This window comes from Nanorana parkeri, unplaced genomic scaffold, assembly GCF_000935625.1.
Source record: "Nanorana parkeri isolate BGI_ZX_2015 unplaced genomic scaffold, ASM93562v1 scaffold56, whole genome shotgun sequence".
Classification (NCBI taxonomy): domain Eukaryota; kingdom Metazoa; phylum Chordata; class Amphibia; order Anura; family Dicroglossidae; genus Nanorana; species Nanorana parkeri.
The window spans coordinates 1,453,629-1,478,284 of record NW_017306324.1 but is presented as its reverse complement, the minus strand read 5'-3'; the positions used below and the strand labels follow the sequence as shown (position 1 = coordinate 1,478,284).

At 46.6% G+C, this 24,656-nt stretch overlaps 2 protein-coding genes and 1 long non-coding RNA gene across 5 annotated transcripts in view; 2 read left to right on the top strand and 1 right to left on the bottom strand.

The window, feature by feature from the left end:
* The window catches only part of LOC108804386 (laminin subunit beta-1-like), an 88,255-nt gene extending 77,705 nt beyond the window's left edge, over window positions 1-10,550 (top strand). For both annotated transcript variants that reach the window (XM_018576101.1, XM_018576100.1), the window contains exons 29-35: window positions 886-1,089; window positions 2,405-2,549; window positions 2,766-2,973; window positions 4,478-4,619; window positions 7,943-8,119; window positions 8,906-9,062; window positions 10,382-10,550. In XM_018576101.1, coding sequence (XP_018431603.1) covers window positions 886-1,089; window positions 2,405-2,549; window positions 2,766-2,973; window positions 4,478-4,619; window positions 7,943-8,119; window positions 8,906-9,062; window positions 10,382-10,515 — 1,167 coding nt within the window. In that variant the 3' untranslated portion in view covers window positions 10,516-10,550. The remainder of the gene's footprint in view (window positions 1-885; window positions 1,090-2,404; window positions 2,550-2,765; window positions 2,974-4,477; window positions 4,620-7,942; window positions 8,120-8,905; window positions 9,063-10,381) is intronic.
* Window positions 533-24,656, bottom strand: part of LOC108804389 — a 26,678-nt gene continuing 2,554 nt past the window's right edge. The window contains exons 2-4 of one of the 2 annotated variants that reach the window (XR_001942358.1): window positions 23,679-23,683; window positions 10,617-10,703; window positions 533-545 (exon numbers count right to left, since the gene is read on the bottom strand). This is a non-coding gene — a long non-coding RNA (uncharacterized LOC108804389). Of the gene's footprint in view, window positions 546-10,609; window positions 10,704-23,678; window positions 23,684-24,656 lie in introns of those variants that run through there. The other variant, XR_001942357.1, reaches the window with a different exon arrangement.
* LAMB2 (laminin subunit beta 2) overlaps window positions 19,747-24,656 on the top strand; it is a 72,717-nt gene continuing 67,807 nt past the window's right edge. The window contains exon 1 of the mRNA XM_018576102.1: window positions 19,747-19,858. Within this exon, the coding sequence (XP_018431604.1) occupies window positions 19,831-19,858 (28 nt within the window). The 5' untranslated portion in view covers window positions 19,747-19,830. The remainder of the gene's footprint in view (window positions 19,859-24,656) is intronic.

Genomic DNA, 24,656 nt, shown 5'->3' with positions numbered 1-24,656 from the left:
TCAGCTGCATACCTCTGGAAATGTATGCCACTCTAAAGTGTGGTATCTACTGTAATCTTTGGGAGTGCCATTTACAGCAAGGGCTAAAATGAGAGCAAAATTTTCCTAAAGGCCACTCATTCATCTAGGAAGGTAGTGTGACTGATGAAGACCCCTGTCCTTTCAGGGCAGCTGAAGAGCTCCTGCGTGTGAAACAAACACTGAGAAGGTAAATGAAGTAAGCAGCTCATCGATTTATAACCAATGAAAGAGAGACAGGTGTGCGTGGGACAATTCATAGTAACAGCCACGATCAAGCACAATGAGTTAATATTTTGATTGGCTTATATGGAGTGCTGGCAGGACCTGGTTTCCATTGCTGGAGCATGTAGCCACACAACATTTGGTCTCAAAGCAACATTCTTGCGAGGACCACCTCTTTCACAGAGAAGAGTTTGCTGTCTTACTGATCCTCATCTGCCTTAGAAAACTGACAACCTGTAAATATGTTTGAGATGAATGTCTTTGTATGGTTGCTTACAGTTATTTTGCTTAGTAGTCTTTGACTTATTCAGCCTTGCTCTAAGAACAGCATAGGAAACAGCTCCTAGTGAAAAATGCTGAAACTTGCAGTAACCAATCAGCATTAACTTTACTGGAGCCAGATTTGTCCATGATGAATTGTTATTGGGTATACCACTTTGCATTTAGTGCTTCGATCCATTTTATACCAAGCTGACAACAACAGAAGGTTACTGGTGCCAATTTGCCCAATTTTGGCAGATGTATTGGCTTCATTCTCTTGAATATTTATTGGCAGACGTGACAGGGCCCAGATAATCAGTGCACTGAAAAAGTCACCAACATTGTGTTGTTTGACTCATTTTGGGTTTCCTCTTCTATAAGATCTGTGGAGCACCAGGGGACAAGCCTTGTGACCAGGCTACATGTGGCGGAGCCAACTGCAAGGATGACCAAGGCAAGAGGAAATGTGGTGGAGAGAACTGTAAAGGAGCTCTGCCAATCTCAGCGAAGGCCCTCGTATCTGCCCAGAATGTCAAACTGGACCTGGAAAACATGGCTACCCAGCTGAATGACATCTCTGAGAAGGTAGGAGGAATGCATGTCACCATACCCTGAAAGGAGTGAGCACAAACGATATAGGTGTGAGTTTTTCTAAAGCTGGTCACATGGGGCAAGGATTAGCAAGTTTGGGTTGGGGATTAGAATGTTGAATGTAGATATTAAAAGGTGTGAGGTGAGAGGCACTGTAGCGTATGTACAGTACAGCAGCCAATCACTGGGTTTCTCTCAACCAGTGATGCATGCTGGGATAAGGTACATATACTGGAGGGATTTGCCATGTGCTCAGACTAGCCGGACCAGCCATGGATTAGGGCAGGGTGCTGTTCAGCCTGCCCCCCAGGCTAGGCTAGGGTGGGTATAGGCTGGTGTGAGGGAAATGTTTCCCTGGGGCCTCCAACATGGAGGAGGCCTCTGTTGCTGCTAGAGGAAGAGAACCAGGACCATTGATGGTTCTTGAAGTTATCTAGAATTCAAAGGACTTCAGGGGCATGGCTTGGTTCTCTCCTATTGAGGATCTGTGTTCATCATTGCTCATCTGCTACTTCAGTTGCTATCTGCTGCCTCCCAAGTGGATCTACACTGAGATGTTAACCAGGTCTGGTGAGTCTGGAGTCTATGTCTGTTACACCCTGTGAGCTTCCCTATAACCTCTCTCCCCAGTGAAGATGTTCAATAAAAGTTATTAAGCATTATACTACTGGAGTGGATATCAGCTATTGTGGGCACTAGAAGAAGAATGGTTAATGCTAATGGGGGTGGGCAGCTGAAAATCATACCCTAGATAGACTAGAGATGAACCTGGCATCCAGCGGCTCCTTCGGGGGTAGCGCTACAGTATAAAAAAAGTGTTTTGATGTATCATATTTGTAAATATGCACGTTCAAAGTAACGTTATAGAGATACCTAGTGAAAAATTTGTATTTTAGGGTTATTAAAATGGATATAATAAATTACTAATAAAAATGAGTTTACTATATAGGAAAAACAACTCTTTTATAAATTCCTTTAAAAACCAGGGGCTCCTCAAAATAAAAAAAAATATTACCCTTATGGAAACAAATTAGTAGTGTATACTTAGAGGAAGCCAAGATAATGGGGTCGTTCCAAGCAACCAGTCAGGTTCTAACTTTCATTTTCTAAACTCCTACAGAAAACGACAGATAGCTATGAGAATCGCAGATACAGTAGATTTTAGTTCCTCTAGTTGTATAGAATTGCCCAATGATCATCATGCCAACCTTGAAAAAGGGAACATAATTTATGCCATCTTGCATCTCCTCCTTAAATAGAAATTTGCAAAAAAAGGTAATACAGTGTGCATTGTGTAAACCATTTCTAGATTCAGGAAGTCCAAAACATTGCCCAAGAAGCCAAGGTGCAAAGTGAATCCACCTTGAACAAGGCCAAGGACACCAAGCGGAAAATTGAAGACTCCACCGAAAAACTGCGAGCTTTCATTAAGAAGATTAAAGATTTCCTAACAGGTAATGCAAATAGCGATGTATTAGTATTTTGGAAGGCCAGAAATAAACAGAGAACATGAAGGACTTTGACTACTACTAGCTATACCATGACCTGGATGAATGAGAAACTTGACAGACACGACCATACAGCACACATGACTATCCGGTGGGCCTCCATAACCCACCAAAGGACATTGGAGAACTGATTTTGAACCTGTTTTTATGTCCTGTCCACAGAGGAAGGAGCTGACGCAGAGAGCATTGAGCTAGTAGCAAGGCAGGTTCTGAACATCTCACTCCCGGCCAGTCCTGGAGATATCGCCAGTCTCATCGACCAGATCACAAACAGCATTGGTAACCTCAGCGGGGTGGAAACGATCCTCAATACTACATCAGAGAGCGTCAATGCTGCCAAGCTACTCATGCAAAAAGCTCTGGAGGCCAGGTAAGGAACACATGGAAATCTGTACCTACCTTGAGCCACTTTTTGGCTTGTTGTGTGTGTGTATCACAATCGAGCGGCTATGGTGGCCTTGGACTGAGGGGGATGAGGGTGGTTTTGGAGCTTTTGCTTTTGGGAAACTTTCTCCTTGAGAACTGATATAACAGGTTAACAGGTTAGCCAACAAGGTGGCTACAAAATTATGGCAGGCACTGGCCCAGCTGTAGAAAAGTTACATAAGCAAACTGCGATCACTAATCAATTTTTGGAAACGTCGTCTAAAGCGGTTAAACAGAGGAAGTCTTCATTCTTTCAGCAGATGGGTTGATCATAAACTAGATGGGTGCACAGATGCAAAGCTGTGTGTGTAAATTCCAGATGTGTCCATACAAAACCTCTCTGGGCTGTTAGAGCAAAACCCGCTTATTATTTCACAGATGTCACGGAGCTCTTGTAGTCAGGAAAATATGTGATTATGATGGGAACCGCTCACGCAGCTCGATTGCAGGTTCTCATTTTGGTCATTACAATTCCAGAAGAGAAAACTCCTGTTTGGTTTCATGTGTGAGTGTGATAGATAGCAAGGAGGAGTGAAATACGGACTTTTCATGTTCCCGTAATTTGGGCGAAATACGGCAAAATGTTTGTAAAGTGTTTTGGAGCCAGTGGAGTAGGCAAAATGAAAGATGAACACAAGGCAAAATTTCTATTAACCCTTGCAGCACTGCAAAGGTTAACTGCTCGTTTGGGTCTAGGGAGGAAAAAAAAGTTATACTCACCTGATCCTCCGAGTTTGGCTTGCTCTAAGACCTATCCTTCCAGCCTCGCTCTCCCTCCACTGCAACATTCAAAGGTCCCTGAGCCATCACGTTCTATACAGTGTATAGGATGTGAGGACACCGAGGGACATACCATCGCTGCAGTGGAAAAGGAGACATGCAGTAGGGAGCGCTATCAAAGCCAGCCTGGTCGGGGAATCTGTCATTTTGTCATTTTCCTTCCTAGACCAAAACAAGCAGTTAACCCTTTTGCAGTGCAGGGTGTAGCCCCACTGCAAGGGTGAATACAAATGTTTCACCAAGTTCTTCTTTAAGGGGTTAAGGGTGCATTGGGCTTCACATGGGTCACAGAAGCTTCTATCAACTATTCTGGACTCATTCTTCTACCAAGAAATGTCCTCTTGTTATTTTCAAAACACAAATAAATAAAATAATTTACTTTAAATAAAAAAAAAATGATATAAACTACGCAAAGTACACCCCCTCCCAAAAAAAGTAGATTAAAAAAACTGATTTATGCCTGGACATACACTTTAAAATTGTCTATTGATTGTATGTATTGACCTCGGCAGCACCACAATTTAAAACTCTATTTCTTTTTGAGCCATATTCATAAATTGCTTTGTGCTTTCCCATGTGACATTCATAGCTCCTGCTCAATTAATAGAGAATACCAATTCTAATGACAGCGATTACAATAAACATGTCCCCATTCTCCGTACATGCAGAGAGAGGGCTGACGGGGTTAGCGGGAGCGTCGCAGAGACCAAAACTTTGCTGGACGAGGCCGGGAACAAAGCGAAGGAGGCAGAGAAGGCGCTAAATGCCACCAAACAGAGCATCAGAAGGTTGAAGACCAGCATAGACAACGTAAGGACCCCTGACCTGTGTTAGGCTGATTATCAACTATATACATTGTTAATCATTCTTATTAAATCCAGGAAATACTACAAGTCAGGAGCCATGCCTACTTTCCATTTAATCTGAGTATTACCTACTAATGATGACATTGCCAGATTAAGCTGGACATTCAGGACTGCAGCCTCTTGACAGTTATTCTGTGCTGTCTGATCTTTTTCCTTGAAATCACATTCAGAAAGATGAAAAAAGGTCACAAAGTACAGAATGCCCGACAAGAGGCTGCTGTACAGTATAATGCTTCCTTAGACAACTGTGGGGGAAGACCAGACTAGAATGTCCATACACATTCCCGTTTTTTCCCCCATTCAGACCATTTATTGACCTCTGGGGCCACCCTTTCTCAACCAGCCTGCCGTGGCACCCTGGGGTGCCTTCTGTCTTCCTCAGGGGTGCCTTCTGTCTTCCTCAGGGGTGCCTTCTGTCTTCCTCAGGGGTGCCTTGAAAGTTTTACCAGCATCGTGGAAACAAAGGACACTTATCAAGTGAGTGTGGGACCCATCCTGAAAAGGACAGTAGGTTGTCTCCATCCGGGTCTGCTCCACCTTCTGACATACTGTCGCAGCTTTTTTTATGTAAAGGGGGGAATGAGGACTCCTGGTGTGAAGGGGAACTCTGAAGTGAAAAGGGGCTTTTGATATGAAGCATGGCTTCTGATGTGAGGAGGAGACTTTGATATGAAAAAGGGACTCCTGATACAAAGGGGGGCTCCGATGTGAAACGGTGGATGCTGATGTAAAAGGGGGACTCTGATGTGAAGGGGAACTCTGATGTGAAGGGGGGACTTTGATGTGAAAAAGGGGCTTCTGATATAAAGGGGGGCTCTGATGTGAAGGGGGTGCTCTGATGTGAAGGGTGACTCTGATGTGAAGGGGAACTCTGATGTCAAGGGGGGGCTTTGATGTGAAAAATGGGCTTCTGATTTAAAGGGGGGCTCTGATGTGATACGATGGATGCTGATGTAAAAGGGGGACTCTGATGTAAAAGGGAACTCTAATGTGAAGTGGTGACTCTGATGTGAAGGGTGAACCCCATGTTTTTTTTGTGTTTTTGCATGGAGTCTTCACTTTAATATCCATACCAGACCCCCTATGCTGGATAAGGGTCTGGTATGGATCTTGGAGGGGGCCACACTTTGTTTTTTTATTTGAGACTGGCAAAACCTCAAGATTTTGGATAATTTTGAAGGGTGCTGCCCTAGAGGCCATTTCTGGATCTCTACAGGGCGATAGGGAGTGCCCTTGACAGTTGGAGACACTTGTATTGCCCATAGAAACTGGTGACTCCAACGTTCCTCTCCCTCTACTCTCTGCCATCTAATATCTATAGGCCCCTTATGATGCATATTAAAGTATCAAAGTGCTACATGTGGACGGGCAGCATTAAGCCATATGGAGCATGTTGGCGCTAATGTGACCCCTTCAAGGATAAGAGGATATCTCAGAAGAATGTCCACCAGCAGTTTTCAGGGAATAATATGCCGGTTGTGACCAGCCTTCGTTTATTGCATGCACCAGTGATGGGTTAACCATACAGGAGTAGTTGCTGTCTCTGTATTACAATGGAGGCTCCCTCCCTTTCCTGTTATTCTTCCCATACTGCTCAGGCTGTGTCCTTTCTCTACTATTACAGTGACTTACTTCCTTTCCTACAATATGTCAGATCAGAGCAGAGATTACACAGCTTAGGAAGGGATCCAGTTGGTTAATGTGAGCCGGGTGATAAGTCATAAGCGGTGATAATGGCCGTATCTTTAACTTGGGCGTACATTTACTCCAGATATTGGCCCAGTTTGCCTTATCTGTCCCCCGATTATGCTTCCTCACCAAAATGTCTGAATGGATTGTTTCTAGCACAGCTGGTTACCGTTATTACTATGCACTACTGTGCGCTGTGTTGCTTTCTGTTTGAAACTATTTATTCCTGCTGTGTATCTGGGCAAAGTAAAAAATCTCTACAATACATGCCTATCTCCTTATGCTTCTTCCTTTTAGAAACTGCAAGTGAAGAAAAATACCTGTTGATCTGGCAGAAATGCAGCCTGCTGCTAACTTTCCATTTGAGCTGACAACGTAGTGCCTCTGCTGCACTGAAATCCCAAACAGGGTTGTCAGCACTGCCTGTTAGACTACAGAGCCCCACCTATTCCTGCCCCTCTCTGTCTCTCTCCACATACATACATCTATTTGTTTCCCAGCAAAACTATGCTGCTACCTTGACTCTCAAGAGCCTGCACACACATTGTATGTAGGGAAGTTTGGGCGTGTGCCTACGTCAACAACTCCCAATAGGTGTAAGAATTTTACAAGCCTGGTGATGACATGGGGAGTAATAGAAGCTGTTTGCCTCTACAGGAACATGGTAAAAAGAAAAAGTAATGGTTGGACATGCTGGCCTGTAGAGAGGGAAGTTTGGGGGTAAATTTGGGTCATGTCCGTACAAATCCTTAAATAAGGCAAAGCGCTGTATGTACAGTGTAGCAATAAAAGTCAACCAACCAGCATTATATTTCATCCTTCAGACTAGGCATGCACCGATACCGGTTTTTCGGTATCGAGTACGAGTACAGATATTTTTTTTCCGGTACTCGCCGATGCCGAATACCAAAACTGGAAGTCCCATTAAGGAAGCCAGGCGGCGTGTAATGACTCGCCACCTTGCATCCTGATTAGCCGGCCGGCCTGTAAAGACTCGCCATCTGGCTTCCTGATTAGCAGGGAAGCCATCTCCATGCTTACTCATCACCAAGTGACGAGGGAGCATGGGGCCGGCTTCCCGGCCAATCAGGAAGCCGGGCAGCGTGTTATGACCCGCTGCCCGGCTTCCTGATACCAGATGATCGGGTATCGGACTAGGCATCGGAGCATTTGGGCGTGTACTCCGCCAAATACTTGGTATCGGCACCTTTACTAGTATCGGTATCAGTGCATCGCTACTTCAGACTATTCTATACTGATTCCAGGCCAGTGCTTGATGCAGCAGATACGAGTCTCATTAGATGACAATCACTTGTATATGAGCCATCACCACCTTGGGCAGTGGGGACACCTGTTCTGGTGCTGGTGACAGCTATGTAAGAGGACCTTTCCCTCTATTGTTATGGTGTTGGGCTTGGAGAGTTTGGTTTAGTAAAATGTTAATGTTAAAAAATGTATATCCGTAATACTTTGTTTACTGTAGAATGACAGGTCCCATTTAATGTCAATGGCATATTCTGTAAATATAAATGTACTGTATATGTGCTCTGCCCTGTCTTACTGTTGTGTTTTTTACAGTCCATGAAAAAAATTACAAGTGTAGAGGAGACGGAGAACTCCATAATGGATCGGTTGACCAAGCTGGCCACAGAGGTGGAAGCTCTAACAAAGAAAGTAGATTCCAACAGACAGAAGGCCAACGAAGCAAACCAAAAGGCCACAGAGGCTATGCTGGCCACAGAGGGGCTTGACAAGGTACAAAACTGGAGTTCAGGAACTGGTAGATGTCTACTTCATTCTAAACATAAGATGACCATACATGAGGACATCTTTCACCTAGAATATGGATAGGTGCCATTTTGCATAGCATCTGACCTATCTACATTGTCCAGTAAGAGTCTCATGCTATGGACAACACAGACTCACCTTCTGAAAGTGACACTAAACTCAGGAGTTGAATCTTACAAATACATTCAAGTACCGTTGTGACTACAACATGTGACCATGCACATAATCACAGGGGAGTTAAATGCCTTTCCCTGAGATCTCCTGAGATTACAGATGAGATTTCCCAGCAATGCTCCGCTGATGACAAGGCAATCCCAGTGTGCATTGCTTTGCCAAACTGAAGTCATTTTGCCCTTTTAAAGCAGGAAGTGAATTATCTGCAAGTGTCAGTATTTCACAATCACAGCATTTTACACCTGACATGTCTATGCTATTATTAATCATCATACATAGAGGGATGCATTGGTAGAAATAGATTTTTGAGTGTAAAGATCCGCTTTAAGAGCCTCATTCATCTTCTAACCTTCAATGGAAGTTTCATTTTTTGCTATGGACAACATAGACTGATCTTCTTAATGTTACCTTGAAGAATGTGACCCATTGTTGTTGCCTGATGAACTCAAAATAATATTTGTGGGCATATTTATTGAAAGTTAAAAATATGGACTCACAGAGCATGTTACAGAAGTTTGGATAACTCCCAGAATCCTCTCTATCCATGATTATTCTCATGTCGTGTGTTCTAATTTCCAGGAGATGGAAGAGGTCCAGAAGAATTACAGAGACTTGAAGAAGAAGGTTGGAGGAGTGGACACCTCCTCAGGGGCAGCCATGGAGAAAGTAAAACAGATAAAAGACGAGGCTCAGGACTTGCTAAAGAAAGCGATAGAAGCCAAGGAGAAGCTGGATAGTAAGTGATATGACCATTCTTTCTTCATATACTGAGATATCCTGGACTGCTCTCCAGATATATGTTCTCCTTCTCCGTCCTACCTATCCTCATATAATGTTCTAGTGGTTTATATGCATTTAGTTTATATAGGACCGGCCTATTTAGAATCTGTTTACAGAGCAGTCTGCTCCATCCTGGATTACACTCTGATGTCCCCAGCACAACCATGCAGATGCTTACAGACATACATGACCAATTTATATGTGCAATTTAACAGACATGTAAGCTGCAGAAAAAATTTATTTTGGTTCCGATATTTCGTTATTTTGGGATTCGGATCCGAAATGTAATTCAGTTCGGGTTTCGGATTTGGACAAAATCCGAATTTTCATTAGTTTCGGATGAGTTTACGGATATTCGTTGCGAGTACCACAGAAAACCCTATACAGATATTAATACTAAAGCTGAAGCTCCCAGACCCGAATGGCATTCAGGAGTCCGACAGCGCTCAGTCCTCGACCCGGGTGGGCTAGAACCTAAGGAAATACATATTTATTTTTAGTTTTTGACCATTGATACCCTTTAAGATTTAATTTAAGTGCAAGTGATGATTGCTGACCTAATTGGTTCTAAGAAAGTGCAGGCTTATGCCTCTTGGTGATTTCTTGTCTCCACTCAAAAGGGTATCCTGCTTTTAAGGTCACATTGGGTTATGGAGCAAACATCCCCCATTCCCTGTGATGCAACTACCCTTATAAGCAAGAACCATATAACCTAATAGGGAGGTATAGCACCCCCAGTGGATCCCAGAATTTACCAAGTGGTGGGTACCCAGCCTTCCTCCGGGGGTGATGGCTTCCTATAGGGCGTCCTGCTGGGCACTGTGCAGTCAGTGAATTGCACATATCCCCCACTCCTGTGATGCAACTACCTTTATAAGGCTGTACCAGATCACCTAATAGGGGGGTATAGCACCTAAAGTGGATCCCAGAGTTTACCAATTATTGGGGACCCAGCCTTCCTCCTGGGATGATGGCTTCCTATAGGGGGTTCTGTTGGACACTGTGCAGTCAAAGGATTGCACATATCCCCCAATCCCTGTGATGCAACTACCTTTATAAGCAAGGACCAGATCACCTGATAGGGGGTATAGCACATAAAGCGGATCCCGGAGCCCAGAGTTTACCAAGGGGTGGGGACTCAGCCTTCCTCCTGGGATGATGGCTTCCTATAGGGGGTTCTGCTGGGCACTGGGTACTCAATGAACTGTTTAATGGTCCCTTGTTTTCATATTGTAGGTTTTATATGATCTGTTACATTGTCTCTTTGTTTTTCAGCGCTTGGCAAAAAGTTCAAAGCCAATGAAGAAGACATGAACAATAAAATGGAGGAACTTCGAGAGCTGGAGAATAGAACAATGCATTTGCTGGATACAATCAGGGAACGGTCCAATGTCTATGCCACCTGTTAGCACAGCAAACGCCTCTTCTACGCCACAAATCCCCATTTATTCATGCAGCCTCAGCACTTCAGCTGTGGTGGCACTACAAATCCCAGTATGCCTCTGGGAACCATGCCTGTCGCTGCCAGAGTCTTGTATTGCCTCATGGGACTTGTAGTTCCACAACAGCTGGAGTGCTGAGGTTGCCCAACTCTGTACTAAGCCTTCTCTGCTCTATCTAAACCAGGGGTGGGCAACTCCGGCACTCCGGCTGTGCTTTAGCTACAAGTCCCAACATGCCTCTGCCTCTGGGAGTCATGCCTGTAACTGCCAGAGTCTTGCAATGCCTCATGGGACTTGTAGTCCCACAACAGCTGGAGGGCCGGAGTTGACCACTCCTGGTCTATTCTAAACTAAAAGTCTTTTGGCTAGCATTGGTCTATAGCTTTAAACACATTGGCCGTGTCACGCTCCTCTATTCGCCGCCATATCTTCCCTGCGTATGTTTATATTTGGTTATAGTCTGTGTACAGGAAACCAGATCAGCTACTTTAGGCTGTGTCATCCATGACCATGTTTGTACCCCGGTGACCCTGGAAGGTCACCAACTACTCCAAGACATTGTGAAGGAAAAAAAAATAATGACGACTGGAATTCAGTGTGTTCTAGGTGAGTCTGACATATGTTTGTATTTGCAGATTGTTATAAAATGTGTATTTCAAGCAAATAAATATAAAAAAAGATCCACCAGGCGGTTCACTTTGTGTCTTGCGTCAAAATGAAGTCATGTGTCAGTTCGGCCAGAGCAATTGCCAGACATCGGCCTTCATAGTACACTCCGATAATAGAATCTCATATGAACTTTAATGTCATTTTCAATATATATAAATGTGTTCTGGTGATCCCAGCACAAAGGTCCTTCTTCAGGCACTACCTGTAATAGGGTGACAACGGTTTGTCCTTGTCTCCCAATTGTGCCCTGGAGTTGTCACCATCCCATATGCTCTTCCAATGGAAACTACAAGCTGCTGAACATTGCACAGGCACGATCTACTGTTGTCAATCAACACAATGTAGAACAAAACAAGGGCACCACCGCTGATAAGTAGAGTCCACTATGGTATTTTATTCTTTAAAATCCATAAAATAGAACAGCCAACGCGTTTCGTGGGTCCATAATATCCCCTTTATAATAAAATACCATATTGATCTCTGCTATCAGCAGTTGCGCCTCTGCTTGGTTCTCAATTTGGTTCCACTTGGGACCCCCTACCCTTGGCAAGGGGGGGGGCTTAGTATTATATGGGAGCAGACCCTTCAAGAACATTTTACATTTTAAAAAAGAGAACAATTGACAAATTTAGCACCTCCCCAAAAAATTCAGCATGAAGATAAGAAGATGATCCCCGTCCTGAGAAATGTTAGGCGTCCATTGCTACAGCGCATGTAGACAGGAAGTGGCTGCAGAGACAATGCAGGAGATCGGTACCAGTGAGATACAACAATGGATTCAAAAAAAGAAGTTTAAATAACAAGAATTTTATTAAAAATAACATGTCAGCCGTTCATGATACACGGAGCTGCAACACACGAAACGTCATTCAATTAGGGTTTACATCTGCTTGAAGTTGCCATGTCACTGCTGAAAGTTGAAATGAGACTTGCAATGGGAGTGCCCATGCTGTAAGCTGATGAGCATGAGGTGCTGTGCAGTAGCAGTTTTTAGAGCTGTAAGGGAGTGGTGCAATGGCACAGAGTCTTCCACCCCATGCAAGGCGTCACAGGGGCAGGTGGAGAAGAAATAAAAGATATGTGCAGCGTGACCGGTCTTGTCTCCGCCCCCTCCTGTAAAAAAGAACAGTCACTTCTGCTCTCTCTCATGTGCAGGGTGACTGGTCTTGTCTCTGTCCCCTCCTGTAATAAAGACCTCTCACTGCTCCTCTCTCTCCTTGTGCAGGGGGACTGGTCTTGTCTCCGCCCCCTCCTGTAATAAAGCCCGCTCACTGCTGCTCTCTCTCCTTGTGCAGGGTGACTAGTCTTGTCTCCGCCCCCTCCTGTAATAAAGCCCGCTCACTGCTGCTCTCTCTCCTTGTGCAGGGTGACTAGTCTTGTCTCCGCCCCCTCCTGTAATAAAGCCCGCTCACTGCTGCTCTCTCTCCTTGTGCAGGGTGACTAGTCTTGTCTCCGCCCCCTCCTGTAATAAAGCCCGCTCACTGCTGCTCTCTCTCCTTGTGCAGGGTGACTAGTCTTGTCTCCGCCCCCTCCTGTAATACGGTCTGTATTACAGGAGGGGGCGGTGACAAGACTGGTCTGCTCACTACTGCCCTCTCTCTCATTGTGCAGGGTGACTGGCCTTGTCTCCGCCCCCTCCTGTAATACAGACCGTATTACAGGAGGGGGCGGAGACAAGACCAGTCACCCCGCACAATGAGAGAGAGGGCAGTAGTGAGCAGACCAGTCTTGTCACCGCCCCCTCCTGTAATAAAGCCCGCTCACTGCTGCTCTCTCTCCTTGTGCAGGGTGACTGGTCTTGTCTCCGCCCCCTCCTATAGTTCAACGTGGGCCTCTCCCACAACTCTGCTCTCTGCACATGCTATGTCCACTCCAGCACAGCGATGAAGTCACTACTACTTTACAAAGTAATATCTGGGGCTCACAAAGTAGATTTCTCTTGAAACTGTTGAGGAACAGATTGAAACGGACGTTTTCGTGCCCGGAGTTCAGCTTTAAGAAAGAAGCGCTTTGTAATAGAAGCCCTCCAAATGTTTACACTAACCTGCACAGGAAATGAAATAAATACATTTATATTAAAGTTCCCTCCATCGGCCCCCTGAGGGTGAAATAACAATACCTGCGACTTCAAGGTATAGCGCTTCTTTCATGTGTTCCCGTCATGCGTTTGCGGCTTTGTTACGGTTCGGGGCTCATTCCTGAAGATTAGAAGAAACGTCATGACTGTTCGGTGGTGTCCATGGCTGTGTGAAGGATTCGTCAACAGACGGGGATGGTGCGCTAATGAAGCATGGCGGAAACAAGATTGCGGTGCTGGCTTTAAAGTGTTGAGTTTTGGATTGACTGGTAATATGGGGTGTATGTGGATACCATTGAAGGTGCCGCCTCTTTCATCACTTATACAAATAAAATATATACATACAGATAAAAATAACAACTATAGATAAATTCCTAAATCCTTCCTAAAAAAATGAAACATTCTTTGAGTTGACCATTCAGGAAGTGTATGAAGCCGGGTATACACATATATTTTCTTTGTTCAACCTGCGGGATTAAGGGAGACATTATAACAGATTCCAACATCAACACTTCCAAGTAGGGATACACCAATACCGTTTTTTTCGGTATCGACTACGAGTACCAATATTTTTTTTCCGATACTTGCCAATACCGAGTACCGGTGCCTTGTGTGCCTCGATTATCGGGAAGTGGAGCAGCGGATCATGAGCCAGCGCCCGGCTTCCTGATTGCCTGTGAAGCCGCTGTTCTATCGAAAGGACACCGGCTTCACTTGCCGAGGCTGCCTGGCTTCCTGACCGATTCTGTGTCTGGTCTTTATAAATGAACGGCTTCTGCAGATTCCAAAAGACTTGTATGATGGTATATTATACACACTATATTATATGGTGTTACCCTTTAAATGTCGCGCAGTGACAGGGATGCTCCTCTAGGGGGCAGGCTGTGTTAGGTCTTCTCCACAGAGAAGCTTTAATTAGAAACAGAAGCCAGTTGTAGGATTGGATGCGGCGCGCACATTCCTCCCGGGGAGAGATGGAGCTGCAATTATCAGCAACAGAATAAAAGGGGCAAATAAAAATCTCTAAACTGCTCGGAAGATGAAACCTCCGCGAACAACAAATGTATTTGTGTAGAGGAAAGGTCACCGGGGCTGATGGAGGATTGAAACTTGGTGGGAATGTTGTCACCCATAGCAACCGATCGAGGTTTACCTGACCTCCTTTAACCTGGACCGAGATATTCAGCCTCCAAACAAGAACATCTATACATGAGGGAAATTATAACATTGTATTCATGTGTGCCTGTGATAATACCGCAATGATTTGTTACAGATACACAAAAACTCAATTTTACACTTTCTCTCTTCCTTCCTTCCCCTTCCCTTTTGTTCCCTCTTTTTTTCCTACCTCCCTTTGGTCCCCACTCCCCACCATCCTTCCTTCCTTCCTTTTTTCTATCCTTCCTTTTTCTCTCCCTCCCTCTGTCACTCCTATCCTCTCTGTCTTTATTCCTCCTTCCCCTCTCCCTTACTTCCCCACTCCCTGCCATTCTCCCCGTTCCTTCCTTCTTTCCTCCCTCCCTCCCTCCTCTCTGCCTTTCTTCCTCCTTCCCTTCCTTCCCTACTTCCTACCTCCCTGCCATCATTCCTTCCTCCCTCCCTGCTATCATTCCTTCCTTCCTCCCTCCCTCCATGCCATCATTCCTTCATTCATGCCTCCTATACTCTATGCCTTTCCCTGCCTTTATATCCTTCCGTATTTCCCCTTCCTTCCTCCCTGCTTTCCTTCCCCACTCCATGCCATCCTCCACTTTCCTTCCTTCCTCCTTCCTATCCTCTCTACCTTCCTTTTTTCTTACCTCCCTCCCTTCTGTCCTCTCTCACTTCCTTCCTCCCTCCCCCCTATCCTCTTTGCCTTTCCTCCTCCTTCCCTGCCATCCTCCTCTTTCCTTCCTTCCTCCCTCCCTCCGCCTTTCTTCCTTCTTCCTTTCTTCCCTACTTCCTTCCTCCCTCCCTGCCATCATTCATTCCTGCCTCCTATACTCTATGCCTTTCCCCGCCTTTATATCCCGTATTTCCCCTTCCTTCCTCCCTGATTTCCTTCCCCACTCCCTGCCATCCTCCCCTTTCCTTCCTTCCTTCCTTCCTATCCTCTCTACCTTCCCTTTTCCCTTCCTCCTTCACCCCTATCCTCTTTGCCTTTCTTCCTCCTTTTCTTCCTTCCTTTCCTACTTCCTTCCTCCCGCCCTGCCATCATTCCTGCCTCCTATACTCTATGCCTTTCCCCGCCTTTCTATCCTTCCTTATTCCCCCTCACCCTTACTTTCTTCCTTCGTTCCTTCCTTCCCCCCTCCACCCATCCTTTCCAACCCCTTTCTTTTCTCATCATCTTTCTCTCTGTCTCACTCTGCGTTGTTGGTGAAATGTTGATTTCTATTTCTTTGTATCTGTAACAAAATCTTCCATCTTCTTGCGGCCAGTGAATCTGATTCTGAACCAAAACAAGAAAGTTGTCCTGTACAAACCACGATCATTAGAATAGGGATCTCTCTACACATCTCGCTGTGCATCAGTTTACACCGAACATGGTTGATTGTGTCATTGTGCAAAGCTGGTTTACAGTTTGCTTTTTTTCTCTCTACGCGTTTCGCAGGACCTCAGCCAGCTTCCTCAGGAGACAGAGGTCCAGGAGTAATGACCTGTAACACTGAGCAGGGGTCAGTACATAGAGTGCACCATACAAATAACATTTCTACATATACGGACAGTAAGGTCTGGTTTACATTCGGGCAGCCTAGGACCGCACGTCCCAGAACCGTGATGGCAGCGCAGCCCCCGTTGATGTCAATAGGGTCATATATATGCGCGGCAAAAAGGCTCATGCGCCTTTTTGTGCGATGAACGACCCGCGTTTTTTTGCGGCCGCGATTGTGCACGATTGCACCGCGACAACCACAGCACGCAACCGAGCGGATTGCTAGTGGCGATTGGGGTAGCATTAGAAATGAATGGCAATGCAAGCGCAGTTTGCGTTTGTGCACAGGACAGGACAGGCTGGAGTATGAAGTAACACTTTACATTGCAGAGGAGGGTAACAATGATGTAAAGTACATTTCCTGGGCGCTTTCATTGTATTTAAAGGAGAACTATGGGGTCAGGGCTTTTCCCCATAGTTTTCCTTAGGGTAACGGGAGGACACAAACGAGCGTCCTCCCGTTACCCCAAGCTCAGTATATCGGGAGCTACAGCTCGCGGTATACTGAGACGCCGCAGCTGAAACGGATCCCGACAATTATGTCTGGATCCGCCCAGCTTCGTGAGTGACAGCTGGCTCTGCCTATCTAGAGGCAGAGCCAGCTGTAAACGCCCCCTCCCCTGTCCGATCCGCCAGTCAGCGCTGGCAGATCGGAGCGGGGAGGGGGAATCCAGTCACTCCCCTGTCACAGCTCTCTGCCGTGACAGGATCGAGAAGTGAGCGAGCGCCGGTATGTGTTCGCTCACCTCCCGATCTACTGAGCCGACCTGTGACAGTCTCATTGTCACAGGTCGGCTAGAACTATGAGGTGAGTGAAAAGCACTCACCTCATAGTTCTCCTTTAATAACATTCAGTACAGGCAGAGAACTTAGCACATGTCATTTCTGAAGACTGCAGAACCACGCCCCTGTTTCTGTTGTCCTGCTACAGACGGGTGAATGAGTGTTACTGGCAGGATGGATCAGCCGGGGTGAAAAAAGAAAACGAATGCAGCCAACACATGTAAGCACTGGTAAGGTGAAATATGTTACATTTTCTTTAAGGCCTCATGCACACACAACGCAAGAGCAAAGTTGAATATTGCGTAGATACGCGTATACGCGTGCACTTTATTCTATCCCAGAATGCATCATTCGTAATAGAAGTTTTAATGAACTGTACGTGCTTATACGCACGCACACGCAGAAATACGTTGCACGAACTCATCTCGGGTCCATTCTGTTTTTGCGCATCTTTAAGCAGCGCACATATACGGCTCCATACGCAGCATATTGTACGGCAGTGTGAATGAGGCCTTAGATACACTTTAAGCTAATCTTAGACCATCATTTATTGAGTTTATTGAGTCATGATGTGCAAAGTGCAGTAACCCATAGCAACCAATTAGAAGTCTGAGAACCAGATCAGCTTTTGGATTGGTTGTCAGCACTTTGCACGCTGCTGTTGCTCTTTGCGCCGCCGTCGGTGTCACACGACAACATGACACAAGTGTGTGTGAATATAATGGGGACACAGTGTAACATGAGTGGACTTGTGGCTTAGTACCCACCCTCACATTACTGCACAGGCAGCCTGGGAACACTCCTGCTTTGTATGTACAGTTGCCTGTGTGTGGAAACTTCTGTCTCTGCCACACACTCCGGAGCTGCACTCCCTCCAAACCGTTTTTTCCTGACAGGAGATTTTTGGCTGAGGCTGAGCTCCCATAGACTGTCTGTGAGAGAGCTGACGGCAGAGATCGGATCCTTATACTGAGGTGAGCGTCCGCTGTGTGACAGAGCCAAGGGGGTGAGTCTGGGGGGGAGCACCGTGCAAGGACACCTGTCACTTCATGGGACCCCCGGGCTCTGCGGACTCTGTGTGTGTTCACAGCTTCCAGCTCTGCCAAATTCTCCTCGTCTCTGCAAACCGTCACTTTCCACTTTTCCTTTTATGTGGAATTCTGATTACCTTTCCTGTCATCCTTCGCCTTCTTTTCCTATCCGTTACTCTTCCTCCTTCATCCCCTTTTATCTCCATCACCTCCACTCTCACTTCCCCGTCCATCATTTTCTTTCATTTGTTATTTCCTTTTATCTCTCTCCTTTCCTTTTTCATCTCACTTCCTTCTCCTTTGCTTTACTTTTCTTGTCCTTTTATATTGTTTAACTCTCCTGAATTCCCTTTTATCTTCAGTATATTGTTCTCCTTTCTATACCTTTCACTTTCCATCCCCTTTCTTTTCCCCCAGTTTCCTTCTTTTTGATTTCCTTCCCTTCTATACTCTTCCCTTCTTTTTCTTGCCTTTCTTTTCCATATTTTCCCCTTCCTTTTCTTTCTTTCCTTTCCTTCCCTTTTCCTCCCTCCACTTTCTTTTATTAACACTCAATTGTTTTCTCCTCCCCTCTCCCTTTCCTCTTCCTTTCCTTTTCCTTTCCTCTTTATTTTCCTTTCCCTTTTCTTTTCTTCTTCCCTTTTCCTTTTCCTCTCCTTTCCTCGCTTTTTCCCCCTTCCTTCTCCTCTCCTTTTCCTTTTCTTTCACTTTCTCCTCTTTCCTCCCCTTCCTTCCCTTTTCCTCCACTTTTTTTTCTTACTATCCAATTGTTTTCTCCTCCCGTCTCCCTTTCCTCTTCCGTTCCTTTCCCCTTCCTTCTCCTTTTCCTTTCCCTTTCTTTTTCCTCTCCTCTCTTTTCCTTCCCTCACTTTTTTTCCCCTTCCTTTGCCCTTCCTTCTCCTTTCCCTTTCGTTTTCTTTCTTCCCTTTCCCTCACTTTTTCCGTTCCTTCCCTTGACTTTCCGTCTTCCCATTCCCTTCTTTCTTCCATTCATTTTCTTTCCTTCCCTCCCCATCCTTTCTACTCCTTCCCTTTTCTTTCTTTTTTTTTTTACTTCCCCACCTTTTTTCCCTTATTTCCTTTCCTTCCTCTCCTTTTTTCCCACTCCTCTCCTTCCCTCCCTACCTCATTCCTTTCCTTCCCTTTCCTTTCTTTCCCTCTCTTTGCCTTCCCAGCCTTTCCTTCCCTGCCCCCCTTGATATAATTTCACTATTTCATAGCACTCTAAGTACAGCATAGATCATCCGGTGGTTTCTGCCAGTGAGCACATTGGGTAAGGATGACATCACACGGGTCATTCTGGAACTTGTAGTGACACCTCGCCAGCAGCAGATTCACCAAAGAGAACCCTGTTATAGCTGCCGGACAATCCTCCATCTCTGGCAGAATCTTGATCAGCAGCGAGGAAGGGTGACGGGTTACCAGAGATGAATTATTACTACTTTGCCCATTCCAGGCTCCGTAGATACTGATGATCGGTGGAAAGTGCTCCCCGCTCTGCAGCAATTCCTTGTGCTGCTTCTCTTTCTCCCAGCCTGAGCCCTGCTGTACAGGAGAAGTCAGATCCATGCATTGAATGATGTATTAATGAGTACAGAGCTACATTAATTGGTGTCTTTTATATCTGCCTGGAATGCAGCTTTAAGAGAAGTCTTCAGCATTTATAAAAATAAACTTCTCACGTGCTTCTTTAAATCTAACGATACTTCCCTTTGCCCCCGTCCAGGACCTCGGCCCGCACACGTTCCATACCTAGTTCTTTTTTCTTTTCGTACATCTCAAAGAACAAGGAGGGGATCTGAGTTGTGCGAAAACCACTGGGGCGCCTGAGACTGGCAGCCAATGTCTGATTGGAGACAGAAAAATATTTTCTTTGCAGCGAGTTACACTCATCCTTGCCAAATTAACAATGAACTCCATCTCTCCGCCAGCTCCGCCGCAGCTCCCAGAGGATCCCATAATCCGGCGTGAGGTTAATGAAGTCGCAGCATCTCGGTCACTGGTGAGAAGTGTCCATCCTGTCCGCGATGTTGCCAGGACTCGTAGTGGTGGCGGGTAGGTAACTTTCAATTTTTCCCTGTTATAACATCAGCATTGTAATAGGAATACATAGTAGAGTTGTTTCTGATAATACAATCAAAGCTTACTTTTATGTAGTGAGCGCTGCCTTCCGTCTGCCCATCACTTCCAACAACTTCCTGGATTCCCAGTGTGCTTTGCATCTCTCTCCCTGCTGCTTGATGTGATGCAATCTCCATTTCTCCACACTACATATCCCATCATGCATTGCTCCCAGCAAGAAATGATAATGTTACATTGTTCAGATGATGGGTCTGTATATATGTAGAGGAAATGGCACAGCGCACCCAGGCAGTGCAGGAGGTAATGAGGTCTCTCAGGACGACGTTTCGGGGTGACTCCCCTTCTTCATTATTTTTCACGGCATTCACACTGAACACAACATTGCGTTGTTTACTATTCTACGAGAACCTTCCTCACCGCAGTGTGAACAATCTCCACTCCACGAAGCAGTGAAGAGGATCGGCTCCGTCTTGCCTCTGTGGGATTGGCATTCCCTGTTCACAGCCTGCAGCATCACTTATTTTTTAAATCGCTTCTCGGCCTTTTGGCTAAGATCAAGTGTAGTATCTGTTCTTATCAGTTGTAGGGGACAGAGCGGCCGCCGTCGCCTATGGAGAGGGGTAGATGGCGGCTTACTAATTCTTGGGGTAATTGGTGGGTGCTGTAGGAGGTTCAAGTCTGCTGTGGTTTTAGACCCGGGTATAGGGTTGATCACAGTGGAGGGATCTCTGAAGGTGCTACCTTCCGATGGGAATGGGTGCTTGTTTGGTCTGGCTGGAGGGTTGGGAGGCGGCAGAGCCCGTGGTGCTGTGCCCCCCCTAGGTGGCGTTCCAGGGGTGCCAGAGAATCACATTAAGTGTGGGACCCCAACACTGATTCACTGACACATGGACACGGTACTCATTGCATACTCTGCACAACGCCTCTTGGGCAGGCCTTATGGCTAGTCCGGCGCAATATTTTTGCACTCCGGGCCCTAAGGCCTGCCAGCGTGGTGCACTGGCACTTTAGATTTATTTATTGCACTTCATGCATGATTGGCACTGTTTGATTGAAATTTGACCCACAGATGCTGAGGGTGCAGGTACCTTCGTCTGCCTTTTCCCGACGTTGGGGACGAGATTCTGTGCCCTCATATAGGGTTCTCTGTCTCCTCCCACTTGTGAGGAGTTTCTCTTTGGGAGATCCCCCCAAACTAGAACTTGTGGGACCTGTTTCGGCAGGTCCCGGAGGATTGGGGTCCACCGGCCTTCGGGTTGGTGGACCATAGTCGTCTCAACCCCTGTCAGGAGCCATGAGCCCCGGGGGGGTCGGGAAACTGTGGCCCCTTCTTTATTGAAGGGCCAAGCACCCTTGTGCACTTTTTTAGGTGTGTTGTGATTTCACGATTCACTTTTTTTGTTCACTAGGGGATTCGTTTTCGAGCGCGCTCCACAGGCTTTACAATAAGAATAAATAAGTATAGTATCAGTTTTTTGGGGAGAAGGACACCATCCTTGAACCGGGGGATGGTGGCTTAGTATTCCCTCATGTGATAGGTGGGTGCCGGAGGGGTTTCCTTTCCTCCTGGGTTGATTCTGGTCCGGTTACGCCGGGCTTGTCCCCAGTTGTAAGCAGAACATTCGCCGGTACTAATGCCTTGTGGTAGGGATGGGGTTACATTTGTCTGGCCGGAGGGTTCGGGGGCGGCAGAGGCCCGTGGTGCTGTGCCGCCTGAGGTAGGCATCCCAGGGGTGCCAGAAAATCACTAGGGTGTGGGACCCCACAAGTGATTCACTGTGCACTTGGTCACGGCACCTACTCGTTTTTTCTGCACTACGCCTTTTGGCTAGTCCTGGGGCACTTCGGCCCCTAAGGCCTGTCAACTTTGTGCACTGACACTAGATTATTTATGCACTTTTTTTTATGCACAATTTGGCACTTTGACTCTCACAGAGGACGGAGGGTGCAGGTACCTTTAGGGCCTGTTCCTGAAGTTTGGGAGGAGGTTCCTGAAGGGAGACCCCCAGGTGGGAGGAGGCAGAGGGGCCCACCACACATGGGCCCCTCTGCCTCCTCCCACCTGGGGGTCTCCCTTCAGGGGAGCTCCCAACCTAGTACTCGGAGGAGCTGTCTGGGCAGGTCCCGGAGGATCGGGGTCCGCCGGCATTCGGGTTGGTGGACCTGAGTCGTTGTTGTCCCTGTCAGGAGCCTTGCGCCCCGTAGGATCAGGAAAATTGTGGCCCTTTCACTAGAAAGGATCATAGCACCCTTGTGCACTTTTTTTTGTGTGTTGTGATTTCACGATTCACTTTTTTCGTTCACAGGCGATTCGTTTTCCAGCACGCTCCTCAAGCTTAAAAAAAAAAAATCACGTATTTTTCCGTGTTGCCTTTAACAATACGGATAAGTGGAAAAACATTTGTGCCTGGAGATGTGGGCAATGGATAAAACATTGCAGGACGTTTCCTTACTATGGGATTTTTTTATTATAATTAAATAAATATTTATTAAGTACATATATCTGAGTCCTTTCTAAACCCACTCCATCACAATAGCAATATTGTAAATTATTCTTTGAAACTCTGCACACTGCGAGCTTCTCACAATGTGCATTAGAAGCTGCAGCGAGTCAGATAGACTCCTCCCTCCATTAGAAGCTGCAGCAAGTCAGACGGACAGCCTCATTTCCTGGCTGGAGGACATCCAGCATCATCTAGTGCTTTCCTCCCCAGCCTGACAGTCCCTGGCCCCTGGGGCGTCCCGAGGCTGGGTGACACCCGGAGCGGTAAACGAGTGTCACCCCGCCGAGACGTCACTGCGCAAGCGGGTGACGTCACCACGCGCGTGCGCGATGAAGTCATCGCGCACGCGCGGCAGTATTCTGATACCTGCCGGCGGCCATCTTGGTGATGGACGCTGGCAGATAGAAGAGGGGACAGTCACCTGGCGGGATGAGGTATGCCGCCAGGTCCCCATGACCGAGCGCCCGACTTTTCAGAGGGGGGGTGACACCAAAATGACTGTGTCATTTGACTGTGAGTCACCCCTCCAATGGTGTCACCCGGGTGCGGGCCGCACCCCCTTTGTGACTCCACTGCCTAGTCCCGCCCCTTTCATTCCCTGGATTTCAGTTCTTTCAATCATGGAGGTTCAGCATCACATGTAGGCGTTACCTATGCAAATAAAGCCTGCCTATGAACGCCCACTCCTCCAGACTGACATCCACCCATCAAGGCATTTTGATATTTGCATAACTCCTCCCAAGGTCTAGCCCACTGCTTGCATTAGGGCTGAGGGCTATTGAGAGCAGTACTGGGGCAGGGTGCTGTGATGTGTTTAGAACTGCAAGGGTTAAGGGTTAATTTTGCTCTAGGGTGTAAAATAAAGCAGATACACTCACCTGATCCTCGATCATGCCTGGCTGCTAGACCGATCACCACAGCTTCTTCTCCCCCCTCCGCGCTGTGACGGTCTAATGACCTGTGACATCATCACGTCCATTCACTTGCATTGGATATGAGGACACTGAGGGACGCACCCTCTGTGTCCTCATGAGGTCACTGCCACGAGACTGAGGGTGGGGTGAGTAGACTGTAGACCATGATGAGCACTTAACCCTTCCATGGCGGGGTAGCCCCACTGCAGAGGGTAGTTTTGTACGTGCCCAGAGTTCTTCTTTAAGCCTCTGTTACCTACCTATATGCCCGGGCCTGCTGTGGCCCCCTTTGCCAGGAGACCAGGCAGGAGACCCTCGTCCCTGAATGTGGACACTTGTGAAAGTCATACAAGGAGGTCAATGTTATCGTCAGACGGGGACTCTCACCTGTGCCCCGGGGCCCCTGGAAGAGGCTCTAGGGGTGGGATCCTGCATTCCGGCTTTGATCATCGCTGGCGCAGGTCGCTTTAAAGCAGACAAAGAGACGGCTCAGGTGCCTGACGTGCAAGCCCCGATCTGCAGCTCTGCGGGGGGCGGGGGGAGAGAGTGCGCAGGAATAACGGTGCTTTGTATGTCAGATATTTCTCAATGGCTTGCGGTTTTCAGAGTCACAATGAGCTTCATGTGTAAAAACGGTCTCCAAGCAAAGTGCATGTGCTACCCACATCGACCAATCAGATTATACCTTTAATAAAGGGAGCATGTTATCATTTTTCAGGGCCATGCCTGCTAAGTAATGTGTCAGTGCTACATTTTCAATTCTTTATTACCTCTCACAGAGATCCCGGTTCTCCCCCTGACAATGCTTTCATCAGCTTTTATCTCCAGAAAGACAGCACCATCTTTGTTCAAGCATCATCCAGGGTCACCATCTACTTCCTGGACTGAGATGCTGGCTCACAGATGACACAATGATGGAAATCCTGGTGTCTGTGCAGTTCTTGGCTGTGTTAATCTATGTTTGACACAAATTAGCCCCTGCTGCTTCCTCTCACCTTGTGACTTGCTAAAAAGTTACAATGTTGCAGTCCGATCATTGGGGCAATCTTTATTTGTATCGAGGTGATTGGTAAAGTCACTTCTCTTTGTGACAGATGACTATCATTTTAGCTCAATGAGTCGAGCCCATGGCCAGTTATGATTTCTTGGCATTATTTTTGTCCTTGTGGATTCCTTTTTAAGGACTTGTGTCTGGCGTAAAGAGGCCGCTAGAAATAGTCAAGCCCTGTTCAGAAAATGGCTCCTCTGTGTCCCGGCCCCTCCACCCAGTGACACAGTGTAAATAAAGCAGACCCTTCCCTGGTTAGGTGATGCCAGGAGGACTGCGGGCAAACAACCGACGTCTTGTACCCT